General features: G+C 35.8%; 1 protein-coding gene and 1 pseudogene across 2 annotated transcripts in view; one reads left to right on the top strand and one right to left on the bottom strand.

Annotated features, from left to right (window-relative positions):
• Positions 1-7,704: 7,704 nt before the first annotated feature.
• Positions 7,705-24,029, top strand: part of LCA5 (lebercilin LCA5) — a gene marked incomplete at both ends in the record, with an annotated part of 39,890 nt that continues 23,565 nt past the window's right edge. Inside the window, 2 exons of the mRNA XM_080700413.1 lie at positions 7,705-7,903; positions 12,596-13,125. Of these exons, the coding sequence (XP_080556539.1) occupies positions 7,705-7,903; positions 12,596-13,125 (729 nt within the window). The remainder of the gene's footprint in view (positions 7,904-12,595; positions 13,126-24,029) is intronic.
• LOC308266362 (ATP synthase subunit f, mitochondrial-like) lies at positions 20,993-21,258 on the bottom strand (annotated as a pseudogene). The gene has a single exon. The product of its transcript is annotated as an ATP synthase subunit f, mitochondrial-like (transcript).

Genomic DNA, 24,029 nt, shown 5'->3' on the forward strand with positions numbered 1-24,029 from the left:
CAAGAAAAATAATTATCGGTTATTGTTCTAATACTTGCTTTACCCAATAATTATTTTATTGGTTATTTTCTAATACTTGCTTTACCCAATCTTTACCTTTTTTAGCTTGTTTGAGCAGTTTTTCTGATTCTGACAAAACTACTAGCTAGGCAGCAATGTTTCTAAAGGACTAAGGACTAATTTCTTAAAAGTGAATTTCCACATGTGTCTAAATTACAGTTATTGAGAAAAGGTTAGTTATTAGAGTTGCGATATTTCCTAAGGAATATTTGTCTATTAAATGCTATGAAGATTGTAACATATATGAGATGAGACAAGTATGTGTAGGTTAGAAATACCCACCTTATTTCAAATTAGAACTTTGGGCTGGGCACGGTGGCACACGCTTATAACTCCAAGATTTGGGAGGCTGAGACAGGAAGATCATGGGTTTATGGCCAGCCTCAGCTACTTGATGAGGCCCTCTGCAACTTAGACCCTATTTCAAATTAAAGAATAAAAAATAGGACTGGGTGCTCTCCCTAATATGTGGAAGCCAGGTAGAATATGGGTCATAGGAAGAACTCTAGATGAAGAAGAAGATACTATAAATGAGCAAATATGGCAACCAACTGAGGAGATGGGAGGGGAAAAGAGGAAAATTCTCTAATGTACATGATATATATTCACAAATATATAATGTGAATGATATATATTCACAAATATATAATGTACATGATATATATTCAATCACTAAGCTAAACATGAGAAGGAGGGAGGAGGGAGCAAATGTGGCAGGAATTTGGTAAGGGCTAATTGAGTGATTTGTGCCTGTATGCCTCCACCATCTTGTACGCCATTAAGATGTATGACTACAGTGCACCAATAAAAAATTTAAAAATATATTTACAGCAAAAAAAAAATAGGACTGAATGTATCTCAGAGGTAGAATGCCCCTGGGTTCAATCCCCAGTGCCACACACACACAAAAAAAAAGAACTTTGAAGTTTGACAAAAATAAGAAAATATTCTCCAGCAGTTCTGGGACTGTTCTTGAGAGTTATCACCAAAAAGTGTTTTCATGTAGTTAGTATGTAATCTTTTTAGGGAAGATGTAAAAGATACTTTCATATTGTGACTTTTTCTTAATTATCTCCTTTCCAGGGAAAAGCCAGACCCTGCCCTATAAGAATCTGTAATAAATTTCTCTTCTTGGTTTCCTCACGATCTGAAATGTCATCTGTATCTTCACTCATTTCTGTTGACTTGATGGATGCATGAATTGAATAGTAGCTTTGTGATCTTTGGAATATTGGTGGTTTATATAATATTGTCTGAAAGGGTAAGAATAATTGTTAGAAATAACTGGCCCCAAAGTGACATATTTGTTATTAAAGATGTAGCTCTGACTATATATGCTTGGAGATAGCACTAAGATAATAATAACAAAAAGCAAATAAATTTATTGACATTGAAGGGATATCAGAGTGCTTTCAATAGACAAGAGATTGCAGTGTCTTACAAAAGGCAGAAAAATGATGAATGAGACAGATTAGAACAGAGAAAACAATGTCCAAAAAATACTCAAGGGAGAGCTGTACCAAAAGAAGATTCTGATTTTTATTTTAATTTTTAGAGATTGAACCCAACAGTCTTCTACCTCCAAGCTATACCCCCAATCCTTTTTAAAAAAAAAAAAATCTTGAAACAGGGTCTCACTGGTGAGTGTCTTGCTAAATTGCTGAGGCTGGCCTCAAAACTGTGATCCTCCTGTCTTAGCCTCCCAAGTACTGGGATTACAGGTATGTGCCACTGTCCCTGGTTGCAAGATTTTGGACCTAGTTAAGCTTGGGTAACTGAAATCATGGAAAGCAAACCCGTGGATGAAGGGAACTAGCATAAGCATATAAGTAGAAGCCACTAAAATGCCTGTCTCAGGGGCAGGACTCAGATAATGGGCAGTATATATTTTCTTTTTTGTTGTTTAACTGTAGATATATATGTATGTGTGTGTGTATGTACAAATAGATATATTTGGCAGGAGGGAAGAGAACAGTTTTTTGTGAATTCTTCCCATGAAGAGTGGCTTGGCACCTCTGATGTGGATGAGGGAGCTACTTATGCTACAAAAGTGTAGACAGTGAATCTTTTTTTTTTTTTACCATATAATCAACATATAATTATTTTTATTCTATGATACTAAATTTTTATTTTTATTCACTTTTATTAGCAGATATTAATTGTACAAACCAATGAATTTCACTGCATTGATCGTGTCCACCCTCTCCTTTACCCTCTCTTGCACTCATGTTTTACCCCCCACCCCCAGCCTTCTTCACAAGCCCGCTTTTATTTTCAGGTCTTTTTCTTTGTTTTTGTTTCTACATAAGAGAGAAAACATACAGTACTTGTCTGTGTCTGTTTTTTTTCTTCTTAACATGGTGTTTTACAGTTCTAGCCATTTTCCTGAAAATGACAGGATTTCATTAGTTATGGCATATTCTATTAACGTGTGTATATAATATTTTCTTCATCCACTCATTAGTATTTCTTGTTTTGTTCAGGATTGCTTTGACTATCTTTTGTATTTCCATGTCAATTTTAGTTTTCTAGTTCTGTAAAGAATATTATTGGTATTTTGATAGGAATTACACTGAATTTATAGATTGCTTTAGGTAGTATAGATATTTTAACATTATTCTTTTTTTGTGTGTGGTACTAGGGATTGAACCCAGGGGCATTCTACCTCCAAGCTGCACCCCCGGCCCTATTTTTTGTTCTTTTTTTGAAACAGGGTCTCATTGAGTTGCAAAGGACCTCACTAAAGCATGTGCCACCACACCCGGCCTTAACAGTAGTTATTCTAATCCATAAACACGGTCTTTCCACCTCCTAGTGTGTACTTCAATTTCTTCTTTCAGTGTTTTGTAATTCTTTTTGGAGAGGTTTTTCATCTTCTTGGATAGATTTCCTACATATCATTATTGCTATTGAGAATAAGATTACTTTTCTGATTTTATTGCAGCAAATTCATTCTTGCTATATAGAAAGCTACTGATTTTTGCATGTTGATTTTTAATCTTGCCAGTTCTCTGAAATTATCAGTTGAAAAGTGATAATTTTTGTGAAGTCTTTAGCATTTTTTTATGTATAGAGTCATATCATCAGCAAAAGGGATAATCTGAGTCCTTCCTTGCCTCCATGCTACTTTGGTTACTGTGGCTCTGTAATATGTTATGAAATCAGGCATTGTGATGCCTCCAGTATTGCTCTTTTTCTTGTGGTTGCTTTGGCTATGTGGGATCGTTTGTGTTTTCATATGATGGTAGACACTAATACATAAGAAGTAAGATGATAGCTCTCCATTTGGGTCTGGGGGTATAGTTCAGTGGCAGAGCGTGTGCTTAACATGCACAGGGCCCTGTGTTGGATACCAGCACACACAGACGGAAATGCACACAAAGTTCTAAGTTTGTTTGTTTGTGTTTTATTTTGCTTTTTAAAGATTTAAGGAAAATTTTAAACAGATTTAGAGGTAGAGATAGCAGAATAATGAAGCCAAACATCTTTTCCACTCAGTTCCCATAATTATCATCTCATGATCAATCTTATTTAATTCCCCCAGGGTTATTTTGAAGTCAAACCTCAGATGTTATTTATCTGTATTTGAACAATTACCTCTAAAAGATTACTAACAAAATAAAAACCACAATATCATCTCACCTAAAGCAGTAGTAATTCTATAATATTAAATGTACAGTAAGTGTTTATTTTTTATCAGTTATCTTGTGCTTTTATATACTTGTTTGAGGCTGGGCGTGGTGGCGCGCACTTGTAATCCCAGCATTCGGGAGGCTGAGACCGGGGAATCATGGTTCACTGACTTAGGCCCTCCGCAACTTAGTGAGACCCTGTTTCAAAAGAAAGAATAAAAAATAGGGCAGGGGGTGTAGTTTGGAGGTCGAATGCCCCTGGGTTCCATCTCCAGAAACCTCTGCCACCAAATATATATTTGTTTGAATCAGGCTTGAAATAAGATTCATAGGTTGCATTTTTTGTTGTTTCTTAAGATTTTATTTATTTACTTATTTTGGGATTACAAGCGTGCACCATCACGCCCGACTTCTTAAGACTTTATTAACACATAACATTTTCTTTCTTCCTGTTCTGGTTGTAGTTTATTCATTAAAGAAACCGTTTTTATCAAAGACTTTAAGTCTGCATTTTCCTGTACCTCTATGCTTGTGTTAAATTGTCATTTACATTTAGCGGCTTGATTCAATTCAGGATTTTCTAGAGAGGGAATGTTGTGTCCTGTCGGCGGCATATCATTCCTGGCTGTTGTATTGTTGAGGTTTTCTGCATGCTATCAGACAGTGTCGTATCCTACTAGAGGCATTATTGCCTGCCATGAGGAGACATATAATGCCTGGTTATTTCTTTTCTGTGTTGTTACATCCATTTATGATCATAATCTAGCTTCATTATTTCATTAGTGGTTACAAAATGGCAATATTCTGATTCTTTCATTTTAATATTTCCTTTCTCATTATTAGCTAAAATAATTATAAGAAGAACTGCTTCTCATACATTGCTGTTATTTTTTAGATGTATAGGAAAGATACTTGTTTTATTTTTCCTTTTTATGTATCAATTTTCAAATTAAGGACTTAGTTTCTGCTCATCTTTCAGAGGTAACTTTAAAAATATGTTATGTGAATTTGTGGATTTAAATATATTTGATGTGTTTTAATCCCCTACTGATGTAATTCTGTTAATAATGAAATTTCCTCATCTTTGGCTAGTAGGAGTATCAGTGTCTAGTGCACTGGAGACCTAAGGGTAAAGCCCACTCACGGGACACAGGGGATGCAGGTTTTATGTACACTGCATGTTTTATTCAGAGAGTAATCAGACTTTTATAGAGAAAGCTTCTATGGGATCCGTAGACAAATTAGCTATTTCAGACATTACAAAGTTATTTTAAAGCAACGATGGATGTGTGTAAGTAAAGCCAAAAGACTAATCTCAAACTTAAAGCAACTCTTTGTTTTATAAATAGAAGCAAAGAACACCTGTGACCGCTCATGCTTATAACATCTCAAGCTGTTTATCATACCAATAAGTTTTTTGAGAGATGTCTATGCTGGGAAGGACATGTAAAGAGGCCTGGAGCCGCTTCCTGACCTTCAAGGGAACTTGGCTCACTGCTTAGAGGAAGTGTGCTTGCCTCCCGCCCTGGCATTCCAAGCTGCTGCTCAGGAGCCAGAGTTTTTTCATTAACCCTTTGAGCAGGAGCCTGCATTTCAGTACTCTCACATAGGAGCATTATTGAGTTGGCTCTTGAGCCCTTTGGACACTCCATCAGTAGTAGTATCTGAGAGCTTCCTTGCTTTCTGGTACGACCAAAACTCGAGATTTTTAAGTTCAACCTCTATGTTTCCTCCTTTACTTCTAACTCAAATTTTGGACTTTAGGATTTTAGAACTCATATTAGTTCTTCATATTGCTTCTTCCTGTTGAAAATCTAGTGTACGGTCTTACCAACAATAATTACTCGTTTGCTTTATCTTAGTATACTATTAGTCTGAGAATAATACTAACAACATGATTATGGAAAATGGCCTTTAAAATATCTCAGTGTCATTGGGACATATTTTACCAGGCATAGTTTGAAGTTATTTGAACTGGTTATTTTGTGTAGTTTTGCCACCAATTGAATGTGTCAATTTGTTTCATTTTCTTTTGATTTGTAGGACTTGCTTTTAAAAATTTTTATTTCTAAAAATAGTAATTTCTAAAGTGTAATCTATAGACAGTTTTTTTTTAAACAAAGGAATTTAGCTTCTATCCCTTTTCCAAAATCTGAAAAAGTTAAAACTGTTAAAAGTAATTTTTGTTATAAAAGTAATTTCATTGCATTAGGAAACAAAAGTATATCAAAGGAGAGATAAAGTTATCTAAAATCTATGTTACTTGGGCAAACACAATTTTGGTGTTCATCTATCCCTTGCTTTATAAATTGTTTTCATTTCTCTGATTCGGATAGGAAGAATATTCAGTATTTTCAGCATCTTTTCAATAAATATGTATATCTGAGAATACTGTATATACTAGTTAGAAATTTTTCTTTACCATAACAGTATAAGGATTTCTTAAACACAAACTTTCTCTAAACATTTCCAACATGCATGATATTATGCTGTATGAGTTTTACAATAATTTTCTTAATCCATGAGGGTTAGACATTTAGGTTGCTTCTGTTTTTGAAAAAATTACACTGTATTGGATTAGGCATTTGCACTTATTTTTAGAGTGATTTTCTTGGAATCTAGGAATAGAGTTATTGAATCAAAGGTACTTAAAGTCTTAATATGTCCTGCCACTCCCCCCCAAACTCAACGAGTCCTTTCTTGATGGCAGCTCTAGGAGCATTAAGTGATATTCTTTTGAAAAATCTTTGATAGTATAACTTTACAAATGGTATCTGAGGAAGAACATTTTTATGTGTCTGTCATTTGTATTGTGTACTTTGAGTCTAATATATTGTGCCCATTTAATTTTTCACCTAATTTTTTATTGGGTGGTATGAAGCATATATTTATGTGTTAAGGATGATAGCATTTTCTGTCATATTTTCAAATACTTTTCATCATCAAATGCTTTTTCTCTTAATTTATTTTTGGTGGTACTAGTTATTGAACTCATGGGTAATCTATCTCTGAACCATACCCACAGCCCTACTTTGTTATTTATTTTGAAACAGGACCTCACTAAGTTGCTAAATCTGGCCTTGAACCTGTGATCCTCCGGTCTTAACCTTCCAAGTACTGGGATTACAGGCATGTGCCACCATGCCTGACCTAGTTTAGTTTTTAAAATATGGTTTAGTTTTGTAGTCAGTATTGGGTTGTTTCTTTGTTCTTATTAACATGTTCCTTATTATTACAACTTCTCCCTCCAACCAAAAAAATGCAATAACCCCCCCCCCCCAAACCTGGCAATTTGATCATTGCTCTGTTAAAATTCAGGATGTATTTTAACATCCTGATATAACTTTTTTTTTTTTTTTTTTTTTTTTTTTTTGCGGGTCTGGGATGGAACCCAGGGGCATTCGACCTCTGAGCTACAGCCCCTGCCCTATTGTTTTGAAACTGGGTCTCACTGAGTTGCAGAGGGCCTAAGTAGCTGAGGCTGGCTGCGAACCGCGATCCTTAGGTCTCAGCCTCCCGAATGCCGGGATTACAAGCATGCGCCACCACGCCCGGCTCTAATATAACTTTTAAGATTCAAGGAAATCATATTTAGTTAACATTTATTCAGAAGCAATTTTGGTCAGGCACTATACATGTTATTGTCTTTTTAGACCATGATAGAAACTATCTATTCTCCAAATATGTAAATTACTTATGTGTAAAAATATAATAAATTATAACCTCTGTTTAAAATTATAATATGTTTGTTATTTTACTTTTAGTACTTTTTCATTGTAATTAACTGTAGAAATGCATATTATGATTATATGATGAGTCTCCCTTCCTTTTCCTTAATCATAGGAAATATAATTCTAGTTGCTAATGTGAATTGCGGCCTATATCTATACCATGGAGAAAACAAATTGTACAGAAATAAATACTATCACCAGGCGATGAAGACCATGAAAATGTTTTTCAGTTTTGTCATGAATCTGTGAGTTTATTTGAATAGAGACCACTTTTCAGAACAATGGGGGAAAGAGCAAAGAGTCCAGAGACAGATCAAGAAAGAAAAGCAAGCAAACACCGTTACTCGTATTATTCATCTGATTTTGGAACTACACCACACTCTTCTGGCCAGTCATCACCAGTTAGTCCTTCTTCACCTACAGATATTAGGGGAAAAAATCCTAAAACACAAGTATCAGATAACCAAGTACCTCACCAAGGTAAGCATTTTCTAAAAGAGTTCAGTGGACCTTTACTCATGTGGAGTGCTTAAGGAAAACTAATGTGAACGAGACTCTTCTATTAGTATGTATATTGCTGTTTACATGGGAGTGGGCTGACTTACATTTCAAGTCAGATATGTTTTTGTGAATTTTATACATGTTGCTTGCAGATCTGCATATTACCAATATTTTATTCAAAGTCATGCAGTATACAGAAGAGAGTAACACCAGGCTGCTTATTTTATTTTCTTCCTAAATAAATGTTCATCTTGGGATCTCTGAGATATTGTAAAGTAAAAACCTACAAAAATTGGTCCTTTTTTTGTCTCTTCATTTAAAACACACTGTGAATGTCATTATTGAAAGTGTTTAAGAGGTATTTTTATAGACTGAGTAAAATTACTTACCCTAGGTAACACAGCAGTTAATCTAAAAGTTCCATTGAATTTTAAGAAAGGAATATGAGACTTGAGACTACTAATTTGTTTTCCATTAAACTGTGTTACAGTGGAGACTGGATTAATCATTAAAGAAAAATTTTTTTTTTTAAGATTTAAAGAAGTTTATTAGAAAGATAGAAATACAGAAAATAGAAATACAGCCCCATGCCAAAATGGCGTGGAGGGGGGTGACTCGAAATAAATACACCCTCATTAATGAAAAATTTTGTAATTAAAATGTTACGATTCCGGAACATTCTTGGCTAGGTAATATTCTACAAATCTCTTCATTTTGAGAAATCTCTGGTCAAGACCATTGTGCTGAGTAACAAAATCGGTAAGGTCTATAAAAACAGCATAGAAAGCCAGGTATGGTGGCACATGCTTGTAATCCCCGCTCTTGGGAGGCGGAGACAGGAGGATCGTGCAGGTTCAAAGCCAGCCTTGCTGGCTTAGGAGACCCTGTTTCCAGATAAAAATATAAAAAATAGGTGTGAGAATGTAGCCTGGAGGTAGAAGGGCTTCCAGGAACCCCAGTACCATTAAAAAAAAAAAAAAAAAAAAAAACAGCATAGAAAAATAAGTAAGGCAACCGGGGTAATTATAGTGTGCATTAATAAAGCAGCGCAGTTATAATCGCAGTATCCTAGATTAGTGACACTATATTGCAAGGCAAGTGTAGTAAAATTGGAGGCCGGAAGAATAATAGGGGCTATATTATGAAATGCCATATGTCCTATGCTAATACAGTATATTGACTCTTTCCTTTGGGAAAGCTATTGAAAAGATTTAGGCAAGGATATAATTTAATTTTCTTTTATAAATTTACTTTAAAAAGTAACATTTGTACATTAAAAATTACAAAGAATATGCATCTCGTTTTAAAGCAGCCATTTTGTGGACCCACCTGATAAGTTCCTCAGGGATGTTTTACTTCCAGCAATGGAGTACGTTTTCTTTCCTCTTTTGGGGTGGGCTGGTTGGTTCCTTTCTCTAAATCTGCGTTAGTGAGTGGCTCATGTTACTTAAATTTCTGCTACGTAATTAAGGACAAATAGGTCTTAAGGCTGAACCTTAGAAAATGCCTATTATCTCTAAAAATAATTTGCACATTTAGGATATTATTGGTAAGGAATACTTCGATTTTTCTTCCTTTCTTGTAACAGCTTAGTAGGCCACCCAATTAGAGTTAGAACTTTGAAAGCTTTAACCTTATTTGAGAAGATAATTGAGAAAAAGCTGTGAAAAAATAGTTCTGGCATTAACCAGGAAATTTCAATTTTTGTCTTTCTGTGACTTGTACGGTTTTCTGTTTTGCACCATTTTTTGAATTAAAATCTGAGGTAATTTGTCAGACTAAGCAGCAGTACTAAACTGATATCTTCCCTTGAAGACTAAATTAATTTCTCTTGGTTTAAATTGCTGTCACCAATGTAGAGAAAGGAAAAAAAGAAATGTGATTAAAGCTTCTTAAACACTTGAATTTATGGATCTGCATGTTTGAAAACATAGTCTTCATTTTTCTTCCTTTTTAATTTTCAGCATACTTCATTGTTTTTAAGAATAAAATTGATGCTTTGTTTGAATTCTTATAAACAACACACTTTAATAATAATTTTGGTTATACATGTTTACATATTATACCCTTATCCCATTCCTTGTTTTATCAGTAGTAAAACACATAGTGATTTTATGAGGTCCATAGCTTATTTTTGCTGTATTTTTTTAATGAGCCATATTTCATTTTTGGTGGTGACTTATGGAGGAGATGAAGAGTGACCTACTTGATAGCCATTTATCTTTCTTCTCCTATTAACACTACATTTCATCTTGGTTTTATAACTATCAAGAGTTGTCATTCTAAGATCTGAGTACTCTGTATCTCAAAACTCTGCTAGCTAAGTTGTTGGGAAAGAAAGAAAATTAAATAATGGACAATCCAAATTTAAAATTACACTCTAAAGTAATGCTGTTTGATAGAAATAATCCAAGTCACAAATGCAAGCAGCATATATAATTTTGTATTTTCTAGTAATGACATTTAAAAAGAAAATTAGATAAAATTAGTTGTAATCCATTTTACTTAACCCAACATACCAAAAATGTTAATATTTCTACATATAGTCAATATAAAACATTGTGAAGCCGGGCTGGTGGTGCACACTTGTAATTCCTGCACTTGGGAAGCAGAGACAGGAGGATCGCGCAGGTTCGAAGCCAGCTGTGCTGGCTTAAGAGACCCTGTTTCCAAATAAAAAAGTATAAAATAGGTTTGGGAGTGTAGCCTGGAGGTAGAAGGGCTTCCAGGAACCCCAGTACCACCACACACACAAAAAAATTGTGAAATATTTTGCAGTTTTAAATAACTGTTCAAAATGTGGTATGTACTTCACAGTTATAGCATATCTGAATTTGGACTACCCACGTTTCAAGTATCTCCGTAGCCACATGTGACTAGCATCCACTACATAGCATAGCTTCAAAATTGCAGCTAGGCATTCCTTCATTTCTTTTTATGTAGTCAAGCATTTATAGAGCTGCAGGTTCAAATCAGTACACATTCAGAATAGCTTCTACAAAATCTATCATTTTAGTGAAACTTTATAATGTTAAATTGTAATGATTACTTGTTATTTTTTCTTGTTCACATAATGAGTTAGCTATCCCTGAATGATGAGACAGGAGGGAAAGAATTTTCTAATATTTTTTTCTTTTTACTCTAATATATTTTCTTCTTGGGGAAAAAACAGCAGTATCTTTGGAGATTCTTTCAGATGCATCTTTTAAAGGAAGGTGTTCTGTATAATGAGGCTTAATTTTAATGAACTTTAAAAAATAAAACATTCTAAATTTTTGAGAAACGTGTGATTTAATATGTACAGTTTAATTTTTTGTTTGTGTGTGGGGGGGTACTGGGGATGTAACCCAGGGTCATTGTACCTCTGACCTACACCCTCAGCCCTATTTTTTAGTCCTTTTATTGTTGAAACAGGGTCTCACTGAGTTGCAAAGGGCATTACTAAGTAGCTGAAGCTGTCTGCAAACCACAGTCCTCTGGTCTCTGCCTCCTGAATGCTGGGATTACAAGTGTGCACCACCATGCCTGGCTTTTTATACACTTTAAGAATTTTATATGCTTATACTTTTAGGATACAGTTATTTTTCTTCTTCTCAAATTATGTCAGATGTTTGTGATTTGTAGATCACACTCAAAAAATTCCACAGGAAGCCATTTATAAACATTCCTATGCTGCTGTTTTCTATTTTCAGTCATTGATAAATGGGATGTAAGTTATTATTAATAGAGAATTCTTTGAAATAATTTCAGAGTACATACATACTTCATTTAACTGTCACTAAACTTATTTATATAGGGGGTTTTAACCTTTTCGAGGGTGGAAAGATAGAAAAGTTTAATCAATTGCCTAAGGAGTTAAGTGGTGAATCTGAGTCTCAAATCCTCTCTTCTATAATAGGCTGTCATTTTTTTTTCCCCAAATGAAGACAAATAGTTGTAATTAACTTAGAAAAAACATTTTCACACGTCAAATAATGATCCAGGTTACATTGGCACAGATGACTGGAATATCGGAATGTTTTGTCCAGTGTTTATTTTGCACCATGCTAACGCTGATACAGTATGACACTGTTTAAATTCAGATTTGCCATCTTATCTAAAAAGTTAAAAGAAACTAAAGCTTGGTAGTGCTATTTTTTTAAAGCAGTGAAGAATAACTTCATAAAAACTATTGAGCTATCATCTTTAATGGATAGAATATTCCTGACCTTTCTTAGAAGACCCCAAACCTGTATGTATGTATGTATGTATGTATGTATGTATGTATTCATTCATTCATCCATACATTCATTTTGGTACTAGGGATTGTATCTAGGAACATTGAGCCTCTGAGATAAACTCCTAGACCTTTTTATTTTTTACTTAGAAAAAGAGTCTTGCTAGGTTCTCTGAAGGCCTAAGTTGCTGAGGCTAGCCTCGAACCTATCTATGATCCTTCTATCTATTAGCCTCCTGAGTACTGGGATTACAGGCATGCACCACTATCCCCAGCCCAAAACTTTAATAGAATCATATTAAGAGCTCTAAATAAAACTTAATATTTAAATATTATAAAATCTCTTTTTAAGAAACAAAAATAATGTAAGAATGTTACAGACCCACTTGTGTTTAGATAAATAATACCACATGTGGTACAGTTTTCACTTTACATTATTACTGTTTCTCTTTCAGCCTCTAGGAAACCAAGTCCTAAGTGTCTACCAAACAAAAAGGGAGTCCGAGTGGGGTTTCGCTCCCAAAGCCTCAATAGAGAGCCACTTAGGAAAGATCCTGATATTGTTACAAAACGGGTTCTTTCTGCAAGACTGCTAAAAATCAATGAGTTGCAGAATGAAGTATCTGAACTCCAGGTCAAGTTAACTGAGCTGCTAAAAGAAAATAAGGCTTTGAAAAGGCTTCAATACAGACAGGAGAAAGCCCTGAATAAGTTTGAAGATGCAGAAAATGAAATCTCACAACTGATAGTCCGTCATAACAATGAGATTACAGCACTCAAAGAACGCTTAAGAAAATCTCAAGAGAAAGAACGGGCAACTGAGAAAAGGGTGAAAGATACAGAAGGTGAACTATTTAGGACAAAATTTTCCTTACAGAAACTGAAAAAGATCTCTGAAGCTAGACACCTACCTGAACGAGATGATTTGGCAAAGAAACTAGTTTCAGCAGAGTTAAAGTTAGATGACACCGAGAGAAGAATTAAGGTAAAATTTCTACATCTTCTAATTGTGTTATCTTGAGTTGTTTTTCATTGGGCAGTTCATAAGCTCTGATCAAACAGCTTGTTACAGTTTGGCATTTGATTAGAAATGAAAACTATTTTTTTTTTTTTTTTGCTGTATTGGAGATTGAACCCAATGGCATTTGACCTCCAAGTATACCTCCAACTCTATTTTTTATTCTTTATTTTGAAACAGAGGGTCTCACTGAGTTACTGAGACTGGCTGCGAACCTGTCATCCTCCTATCTTAGCCTCCCAGTACTGGGATTACAAACGTGTTGTCACCACACCCGGTAAAAACTACTTTTAGTATTACCTTTCTGAGTAAGAAATTATGAAAAGTTTGACAGTATATTTAAGAGCAAGATACCAAAGATTGTGTATATTAATGAGTCACATGTTGATGGATGAATGTGTACTTAATCCCATGGATCTTAGTCACTTGGAATATTCTATATGGTTATGTGGGGAAATTATTTGATTATCTGATTGTTTCTCTAAAACTGAAAATGATACTATAGTAATCTTATTATATAAAGCTGACCTTTTGGGGCCATCCTGGAAAAAAAATCTCACAGAAACAAGCTGGGTGTGGTAGGATACACCTGTAATTCTGTATTTGGAAGACTGGGACAGGAGAATCCCAGGTTAGAAGCCAACCTCAGAAACTTAGTGAGGTTCTTAACATTGTAGTGAGCTCCTGTTTAAAAAAAAAAAAAAAAAAAGACGGGAGTGTAGCTCACAGATAGAATACTCCTAAGTTTAGTGCCTGGTACTATAACACACATACACACGCACGCATGCACTCACGCACACACACACAGAAATTCTAATACTTTGTGGTTTTTTTTTTTTGTTTGTTTTTGGTGGTACTGGGGATGGAATCTTTTTACCTCCAGGCTACACTTCCAGACCTATTTTATATTTTATTTGGGAACAGTCTCTTAAGCCAGCACGGCTGGCTTCAAACCTGCGCAATCCTTCTGTCTTCGCCTCCCAAGTGTGGGGATTACAAGCGTGCACCACCACGCCCGGCCTAATACTTTGTTTTTTATTTGTCCATGTATGACATTCTAATTGTAGTACACAATCTTTGGGCAAGGAGTGTTCCTACTCTTCAAGTTGATAGAAGAGTAGATGAAAGAACATTGATTAATTAGTCTGAGAACATTGATTTTTTTTTTTTTTTGTGGTACTGGGGGTAGAACCCAGGGGTTTTTCTACCTCCAGGCTACACTCCCAGACCTATTTTTATACTTTATTTGGAAACAAGGTCTCACTAAGTTGCTGAGAGCCTCACTCAGTAGCTGAGGCTGGCTTTGAACCTGCGCGATCCCTCCCGTCTCATCCTCCGAAGCTCGGGGATTACAAGTATGTGCCACCATGCCTGGTGACAAACATTGATTTAAAAAAAAATGCTTTTCCTATGGAGAAGAACAAGAGTCCTATTTCATGACTTTTACACAGATAACTTATATTAGATGCCACTTGCTCTCTAACAAAGAGAAGCTCTTAATCAGATTGTATTTCTTAGAATTAATGAGTTTGGAAAGTAGGCATTATCAAGATGTATGGGAATATTGCCTGCTGTGAGAGCTGGCTGAACAAAGGAAGCTCAGAACTATAAATAAATTAGGTTTTTGTACTACATTGTTTTTGACACAAGGCATGTTATACTACATAGGATATGTAATATGCCATGCTCAGGGGAAGTGGCTTATTAAGTATAGTGTACATCAGTGGCTAGAAAAAGCACCTAGTCTAGTCTTCAGATTTTTCAATCATCCTGTTTCAGTGTACAAAACATATTCCTACTGTAGAGATTCCATTAATGATCAACTCAAAATGCAAAGCAAACATAAGGAAACTTTTTCTTAGAGCTGTGTATCCATGAGGTAGGGATGGGAACTGGAAGCAGATATCATCACCATAAACTATAAACTTTTAGTTTTTTTTTTAAAGAAAGTAGAAAATGTGCCCATATAATGGAATTTAAAAATTAGGCTTGAAGAGCCCAGAGTGCTAGTTAGCAAATATGGTAAATAACGGAAAGCATATATAAGACTATGTACATAGAGAACATGAAGTTGCAGTGTGTACACTCACATATACACCTGTATACAGCGGTTCTCTCCTGCACTTCTCTCTTATAGCCAGTTATGAAGGGGGTTGACAGGTGGGAGGGCAGGGAGAAAACGAAGAAGAAAAATAGGAGTAGGTATGTGAATTCAGTGTTGTAGGTGGAGGTAAATTATATGGCCTTTCACTGGGGAGCATGAAAGTTAGTCATCTGTAATTATGTCTTTGAAATAATAAACCATATGTCTTTAATCTTCTTTCATACTGGATTTTAAAGAGTTTTTAAAAAATAACTTTTGTAGTTTATTATAGATGGACATGCAGTTATAAGAAAATTACAGAAAAAGATCCCATATACTTTATTTAATTTTCCCCAGTGGTAACATATTGCATAACTATAGCCTATTCAAGGAATTTGTTGTGATACATTGATATACCCCATCAAACTTATGCAGCTTCACTAGTTTTATATGTATTCCTGTGTGTATGGTGTGTGTGTGTGTGTGTGTGTGTGTGTGTGTGTAGGTGTGTGTAGTTGTAAGCAATTTTATCACATGTATATTTCTTGTTATTATGACCACATTTAAGATACAGAATAGTTTACCACAGTGATCCTTCCTGGTACTCTTTTATAGCCACAGCTACCTCCTACTTTCCTCTTTCTAACCTGTGGTGTCCACTCATCTGTTTACCATTACATAATGTTGTCATTTTTAAGGATCTTTTCTAAATGGAATTGTACAGTATAGAACCTTTTGGCATTGGCAGATTTTACTTATACTATCATCTGTCAGTAGTTTCTTTTTATTCCTGAGTAGTATTCCATGGTACCACAGAGTGTTATGGTATATATTGTTGAAAGGCACTTGGTTTCCTTCCAGATTTTTGGCTGTGGACTAATAAATCTGCTATAACTAGTTATGTACAGATTTTTATATGAACATAAATTTTAGTTTTCTGGAATATATGCCTAAAAGTATATGTGCTGGTTGTATGCTTGGTTTTGTAAGAAACTTCTGTTCAAAAATAGTGATACCATGCTATAGTCCCACTGGCAACATGTGAGTGGTACAGTTTCTCCACTCCTTGCCAGCATTTGGCATTAACACTGTTTTTTTTTTTTTTTTTTTTTGCGGGTCTGGGGATGGAACTCAGGCAGGGGCATTAGACATCCGAGCTACAGCCCCTGCCCTATTTTTTATTCTTTATTTTGAAACCGGGTCTCACTGAGTTGCAGAGGGCCTCACTAAGTAGCTGATGCTGTCCGCAAACAGCGATCCTCTGGTCTCAGCCTCCCAAATGCTGGGATTACAAGAGTGCGCCACCACACCCGGCTATTAACACTGTTTTTTATTTTATCCATCCTAATAGGTGTGTAATACCATCGGACTATGATTTTAATTTGTATTTTCCTAATGGCCAGTGATATTGAGCATTTTTATGTGTGTATTTAATATCTGTAGATCTATTTATTTTACATTTTGCTCATTTTCTATTTGGACTCTGTGCTTTTTCTGTTGATTTTAAAAATATGCACTGATTTGTGTATTATAGTCTGACATAATGTAAACCATGTTGAAAGTGACATACAAGCTGGGCGTGGTGGCGCATGCTTGTAATCCCAGCTCTTGGGAGGCTGAGACAGGAGGATCGCACAGGTTGGAAGCCAGCCTCAGCTACTGATTGAGGCTCTCAGCAACTTAGTGAGACCCTGATTCCAAATAAAGTATAAAATAGGTCTGGGAGTATAGCCTGGAGGTAGAAAGCCTCTGGGTTCTACCCCCAGTACCATACACACACACACACACACACACACACACACACACACACACACACACACATTGAAAGTGCTATCCTTCCTTCATTGAATTGCTTTGCCACCTTTATAAAAAATCAGTAAGACACATTTTGTCTCTTTACTTCTGTGTTCTCTATTGTTTTATTGTCCCAGTCTGTGTGCCTGTCCCCTTGCCATCACCACACTCTTGATTCTAGCTTCCAGATAAGTCGTAACAGTTGAGAGACTCTGCTTGTGTTTGGCTTTGTTTTAAAATTTTTAGCTACTTTAGGGCCTCTGTCTTTCCGTATAAACTTTAGAATAACCTCATTTATGTATGCCTTCCTTGGATATCAATAGGAACTGCATCAATCACAGATCAATTTGTGAAGACTTGACATCTTTAACTATATTCAGTCTTTTAATGATTAAACACACTATCTCTCCATTTCTTTTTTTTTTTCCTTTTTTTTTCTTTTTGTAGTACTTGGGATGGAACCCAGGGGGCATTTGACCTCTGAGCTATACCCCCTGCCCTATTTTTTATTCTTTATTTTTTGAAACAGGGTCTCACTAAGTTGCAGAGGGCCTCACCAAGTAATGATAAGAAGAGGGGAAGCTAAGAGCTCATTTGTGTTGTTTTGCTTTACAAATGAATTTTTAAAAGTTCTAGAAAAATCTTGAAATTGAGCTAATATCCAAGTAGTGTTTTTTGTTTGTTTGTTTGTTTGTTTGTTTGTTTGTTTGTTTTGGTGGTACTGGGGATGGAAGCCTACCTCCGGGCTACACTCCCAGACCTATTTTGTATTTTTTTATTTGGAAACAGAGTCTCTTAAGCCAGCGAGACTGGCTTTGAACCTGCGCGATCCTCCTGTCTCTGCCTCCCAAGTGTGCGCCACCACGCCCAGCAAGTAGTGTTCTTTTTAAATTCTGTGCTATTCTTTTTGAAGGATGGCTGGGCTGTCTATATGATGTTAGGCTTTGTTTTTCTTTTTCTTTTCCTTTTTCTTTTTCTTTTCTTTTGGTGTAGTTTTCAGTCCCTTAGCTGAAACCTTTGGCCGGCAGCTTTATTTGCTTATACCTTGTTCATTCTAGGAAGTGGTTTAGGCTGTAATGCTTACTCCTCTTATCAATTGCATTTTATTCTTAAGGGGAGTGCAAGGGCAGTATTCTTCAAGTGTACACTTAATTAGCCGAGGTACAAAAACCTTTCACTCTGAACATCAACTTAGAAGTTGTGTGCAGGCTTATTTTGTAAGTTGATGGAAATGAAAGAATGCATGGGATCTCAGTAACCAAGAAGTAGTTTAGAAGTGATACATGGTCAGAGGAAAACAGCCACATGTGTCATTGGAGACAACTACTATGATAGTTGCCTTGCCTCTTGCAGAAATCAGTCCACATGTATGATAGAGACCACTCCAATCCCAGGACATACATGAGGGATGGGGAATTACCTAAAGAGGTTAAATTTGCTGAGTTCTATATAAAGGACAAGTAGGTAAATCAAACTACATATTTAATTATTATTTGGAATTGACTTTATACCTGTTTTTGGTTTTTATTTTAATAAATATATTTGTTCATTTATTTTTCTCATTTTTTATTTTTAATTATTGGTGCATTGTAGTCATACATCTTTTTTATTGTGTGGTACTGAGGGTGGAACCCAGAGGCTTTTCTGCCTCCAGGATATACTCCCAGACCTATTTTATACTTTATTTGGAAACAGGGTCTCACTAAGTTGCTGAGAGCCTCACTAAGTAGCTGAGGCTGGCTTCTAACCTGTTTGATCCTCCTGTCTCAGCCTCGCAAGCACGGAGATTACAAGTGTGCACCACCATGCCCAGCTCATAGTCATACATCTTAATGGGGTTAACAAGATTGTAGAGGCATACATGCACACACCTTTTAGCCCTTCCCCAATTCCCACCCCATTTGCTTCCCCCTCTTTCCTCATGTTTGGCTTAGTGATTGACTTTTGAATCATATTTTTGAATGTACATCAAGTACATTAGGAAATTTCCCTCTCTCCCCTCCCATCACCTTCAGGTTGCCTTATTTGGTCATCTGTGGTTTTTCCTTCTTTGTCTAGATTTCTTCTATGACCCTTTTTCTCCCTAGCTTCCATATATTAGGGAGAGCATTTGATTTTTTACTTTTTGTGACTGACTAATCTCACTTAGCATAGTACTCTCCAGATCCATTAATTTCCCTGCAAGTGATGTAATTTTGTTCTTCTTTATTAACTGAGTAAAATTCCATTGTGTACATATTCCACAGTTTTGTAATTCATTCATCTGTTGATGGACATCTTGGCTGGCTCCATAGTTTGGCAGTTGAGAATTTTGCAGCTATGAAAAAAGATATGTATACATTAGTTTGGTAGTTTGGTTTCCATTCTTTTGGGTAGATACCCAGAAGTGGTATTGCTGGATCATATGGTAGGTTTGTTCCCATTCTTCTGAGGATCCTCCATACTGTTTTACAAAGTGGTTGCATTAAGTTGCATCCCACCAACAATGTTTAGAGTTCCTACTTCTCCACATCCTCGCCAGCATTTGTTGTTGTTTGTGTTTTGAATGATTGCCATTCTAGTTGGAGTTAGGTGAAATCTCAGGGTAGTTTTGACTTACATCTCTCTGATTGCTTCTGATGTTGAACATTTTTTTCATACATTTATTGGCCATTTGAATTTCTTCTTTTGTTAAATGTCTATTTAGTTCACTTGCCCTTTTTTTTTTTCTTTCTTTTCCTGCACCTGGGATTAAACCCAGGGGCATTCTATCTTTGAGCTATGCCCCCAGCCCTATTTTTTTAAAATTCTTTATTTTGAAACAGGGTTACACAAAGTTGCAGAGGGCCTCACTAAGTAGTTGAGACTGGCTGTGAACCTGCAATCCTACTATTTCAGCATCCCAAGCACTGGGATTACAATTGTATACTATCATGCCGGGCTACTTGCCCATTTTTTAATTGAATATTTGGTTTCTTGACGATGAGTTTCTTGAATTATTTGTATATTCTAGATATTAGTCCTCTAATATCAGAGGAGTAGTTGGCAAAAATTTTCTTTCATTCTGTCTGCTCTCTTTTGAGGTTCTTGATAGTTTCCCTTGCTGTACAGTTTAATGCAATCCCATGTATTGATCCTCATTTTAATTTCTTGTGCCTTTGGGCTTTTGTTGAGAAAGTTTTTACCTGTGCCTATGTGCTAAAGTGTTGGACCTAAGCCCTCTTCAAGGATCTGTAAGATCTCTGGTCTTATTTTCAAGCCTTTGATCCATCTTGAATTGACTCTTGTGCAGGACGAGAAAGTAGGGTTTATTTCCCTTTATCTGCACATGGTTAACCATTTTTGCCAACACCATTTTTTGAAAGGCTATCTTTTTTAAGTATATTATTGGCCCCTTTGTAAAAAAAAAAATCAGTTGGCTTTAAGTGTGTGGATTTGTTTCTGAGTCTTCTATTCTGTGCCACTAATCTGTGTGTCTGTTTTTGTGCCAAAACCATGCTGTTTTTATTAATTTGGCTTTGTAGAATAGTTTGAAGTGATGCCTCCTGCATGGTTCTTGTTGCTGAGAACTTCTTTGGCTATTCTAGGTTTTTTGTTCCAAATGAAAATTTTTTTGTGTGGTACTGGGGATGGAACCAGAGGCATTCAACCTTTGAGCTACACCCCAACCCTATTTTTTTATTCTTTATTTTGAAACAGGATCTCACTGAGTTGCAAAGAGCCTCACTAAGTAGCTGAGGCTGTCTGTGAACTATGATCCTCCTTTCTCAGCCTCCCAAATGCTGGGATTGCAAGCATGTGCCACCATGCCTGGCTCTCCAAATGAATTTAAGGACTGATTTATTTTCTTTCTTTTCTTTTCTTTCTTTTCTTTCTTTCTTTCTTTCTTTCTTTCTTTCTTTCTTTCTTTCTTTCTTTCTTTCTTTCTTTCTTTCTTTCTTTCTTTCTTTCTTTCTTTCTCCAGTCAGTGGCCCCTCTTCAGTAGTACTTGCGGTACTGCTCATGCTTGAGTTCCTTGTAAGACAGGCAATAGCTGAAAAGCACATAAGCCGCCAGCACCATGTTGAGCCCGGCGATGCTCCCTTTCTTCACATTGATGTACTTGTTGTAGTACCGGTGGTAACCTCTCTGAAATGCTCCAGTAATGACTGAAGGGTGAAATCTCGCATCAGTATCCAGCTTGGCAACTCTGCTAGTTTGACATCCATGAGTTTCTTCTCTTTCAGTGGTACGACTGACGCCATCTTGGAGTCCTGGTTGAATTTAAGGACTGATTTTCTATGTCTGTGACAATGACCTTGGCAACTTAATGGGTGTTTTGTGGAATCTGTAGATCACTTTTGGAAGAATGGCCATTTTCTTTTTATTGGTGCATTGTATTCATACATCATAGTGGGATAAAAAAAAACTTGTGTAGACCATTTTCATGATATTTATTCTGCCTAAAACAAACTCTTTGTGACATTTAGTCACACATATATCCCAATGCAATAATACTAAGAGACTTCAACACTCTTCTCACATTGCTAGACTGATCTTCTAGACAAAAGGTCCTAAAGAACACCATAAACCAAATGGACCTATTAGACACATACAGATTATTCCACCCAACTATAGCAGAGTTCACCTTTTTCTCAGCTGCCCATGGAACCTTTTTCAAAATAGACCACATCCTGGGCCACAAATTGAGCACTAGCAAATTAAACAAATGTGACATACTCCCCTGCATCTTTTCAGGTCACTATGGAATGAAACTAGAAATCAACTATAAGAAGACCTAGAGTAACTACATAAACATATGGAGACTGAACACCACACTATTGATTTGAGGAATGGGTCATAGAATAAGTAAGGGGAGAAATTAAGAAATTCCTAAGAATAAATGAAAATAGAGACACAACCTATCAGAACCTCTGGGACACATTGAAGGTAGTATTAGGAGGAAAATTCATAAGACTAAATGTTCACATAATAAGAACAGAAAAAAATCTTATGACACACTTACTTTTCTCATTAGATGATGTTTTAATTTTAAAATTTATTAACTGATACCTAAAACATAAAATTGTATATATTAATGGGGTACTATTTTAAATTTTTTTTTTTTTTTTGCGGTACTGGAGATGGAACCCATGGGCATTCTACCTTCAAGCTATACCCCCAGCCCTATTTTTATTCTTTATTTTGAAACAGGGTCTCACTGAATTGCAGAGGGCCTCACTAAGTAGTAGCTGAGGCTATCCACAAACTGGGATCCTCCTGTCACAGCCTCCCAAATGCTGGGATTATAAGTGTGTGCCACCAAGCCTGGCTCATGTTAAGTTTTGATACATGTAAATGTACTGCATAATGTGTAAATCAGGTTAAATATTTATCTTCTCAAATATTTCTTTATGGTGTGAACTATCAAAATTCCTTCTTCAGCTCTTTGAAATATGCAGTACATTGTTGTATTCTATAGTTACCCTATAGTATAGTAGCACACTTCAAAAATGTGTAGACTAGAGTCCTGTCAGAGTAGCAGCTCTACTTTAACATTTATTTATCTTGTAGTAATTCTCATACATATTTTTACTTAATTTTAATTTTTAAAACTTCAGTGTATAGACAGTCTAACATTTTTAAGCAGAAAAACACAGTTTTTAGTTATATAATATTGGAAAATTTAAATAATATAGGAAAATTTAAATTCTTTTTCTCCAAACCCATTTATATCCTTAAAAATCATCAAAAGCCCTCCCCCACAAAGCTTTGTTTATAGGTCTATCGATGTTTACTATATCAGTAATTAAATCAGAAATTAAAATTGATAATATTTAAAAATTTCTTAGCTGGATGTGGTAGCACATGCTTATAATCCTAATACTTGGGAGACTGAGACAGGAAGATTGCACATTCAAGACCAGCCTCAGCAATCTAGTGAGACCCTGTTTCAAAACAAAACAAAATATGGGCTCGGGGTATAGGGGTATAGATTAGAGGTAAAATGTTTCTGGGTTCAATCCCCAGTACAAAAAAAAAAACCTTAATTCACTTAGATAATAAATGATAATATGTCATAAAATCTTTTAATAAAAATATTTCAACCCCCAAGTAAATTAGGACAAGAATGGCTTCTTTCTTTCTTTCTTTCTTTCTTTCTTTCTTTCTTTCTTTCTTTCTTTCTTTCTTTCTTTCTTTCTTTCTCTTTCTTTTTGTAGTACTGGGGTTCCTGGAAGCCCTTCTACCTCCGGGTTACACTCCTAGACCTATTTTTATATTTTTATTTGGACAGGGTCTCTTAAGCCAGCGTGGCTGGTTTCAAACCAGCGCGATCCTCCTGTCTCTGCCTCCCAAGTGCGGGAATTACAAGCGTGTGCCACCACGCCCGGTGTTGTATGTTTCTTTAATGTCTGGATTGATAGAGGACATATGGATACTTACATCTGCTTCTGCATTCAGTCTATTGTAATATGTTATGGTCAATAAATGTGAAAAAATTCAGCTTCATAAAGCTATTTACAGTAGTTAGAAAATGGAGGAATATTTTAGTAGCCTTTTTAGAAAACTGGATATTCTCCTTTGATATGCTAAAACTTAATAAGTGATATTTCTTAACCGTGAGTGAAAATTGGAATATGAATCTCAAACTGTATCAGTGTCTTTGAATACGGTCTCCTTAAAATATAGTTGTCTGGCTGGGCGTGGTGGTGCACGCTTGTAATCCCCGTGCTTGGGAGGTGGAGATAGGAGGATTGTGCAGGTTCGAAGCCAGCCTCACTGGCTTAAGAGACCCTGTTTCCTGTTTCCAAATTTAAAAAGTATAAAAATAGGTCTGGGAGTGTAGCCCAGAGGTAGAAGGGTTTCCAGGAACCCCAGTACTACCTCCCCAAATATATATATATTAGTCTGTAATCTCCTTTCAAAGAATGTCTTACTCAGGCATGATTTTGTTACATCATGCATTGGTCATTTGGGAAATACTTGTTCATTGAGTTTTGAAGATTTCTGAATGTTGACATGTTTCATTGTATGA

Source organism: Muscardinus avellanarius, assembly GCF_963383645.1.
Source record: "Muscardinus avellanarius genome assembly, chromosome: 8".
NCBI classification, from domain to species: Eukaryota; Metazoa; Chordata; class Mammalia; order Rodentia; family Gliridae; genus Muscardinus; species Muscardinus avellanarius.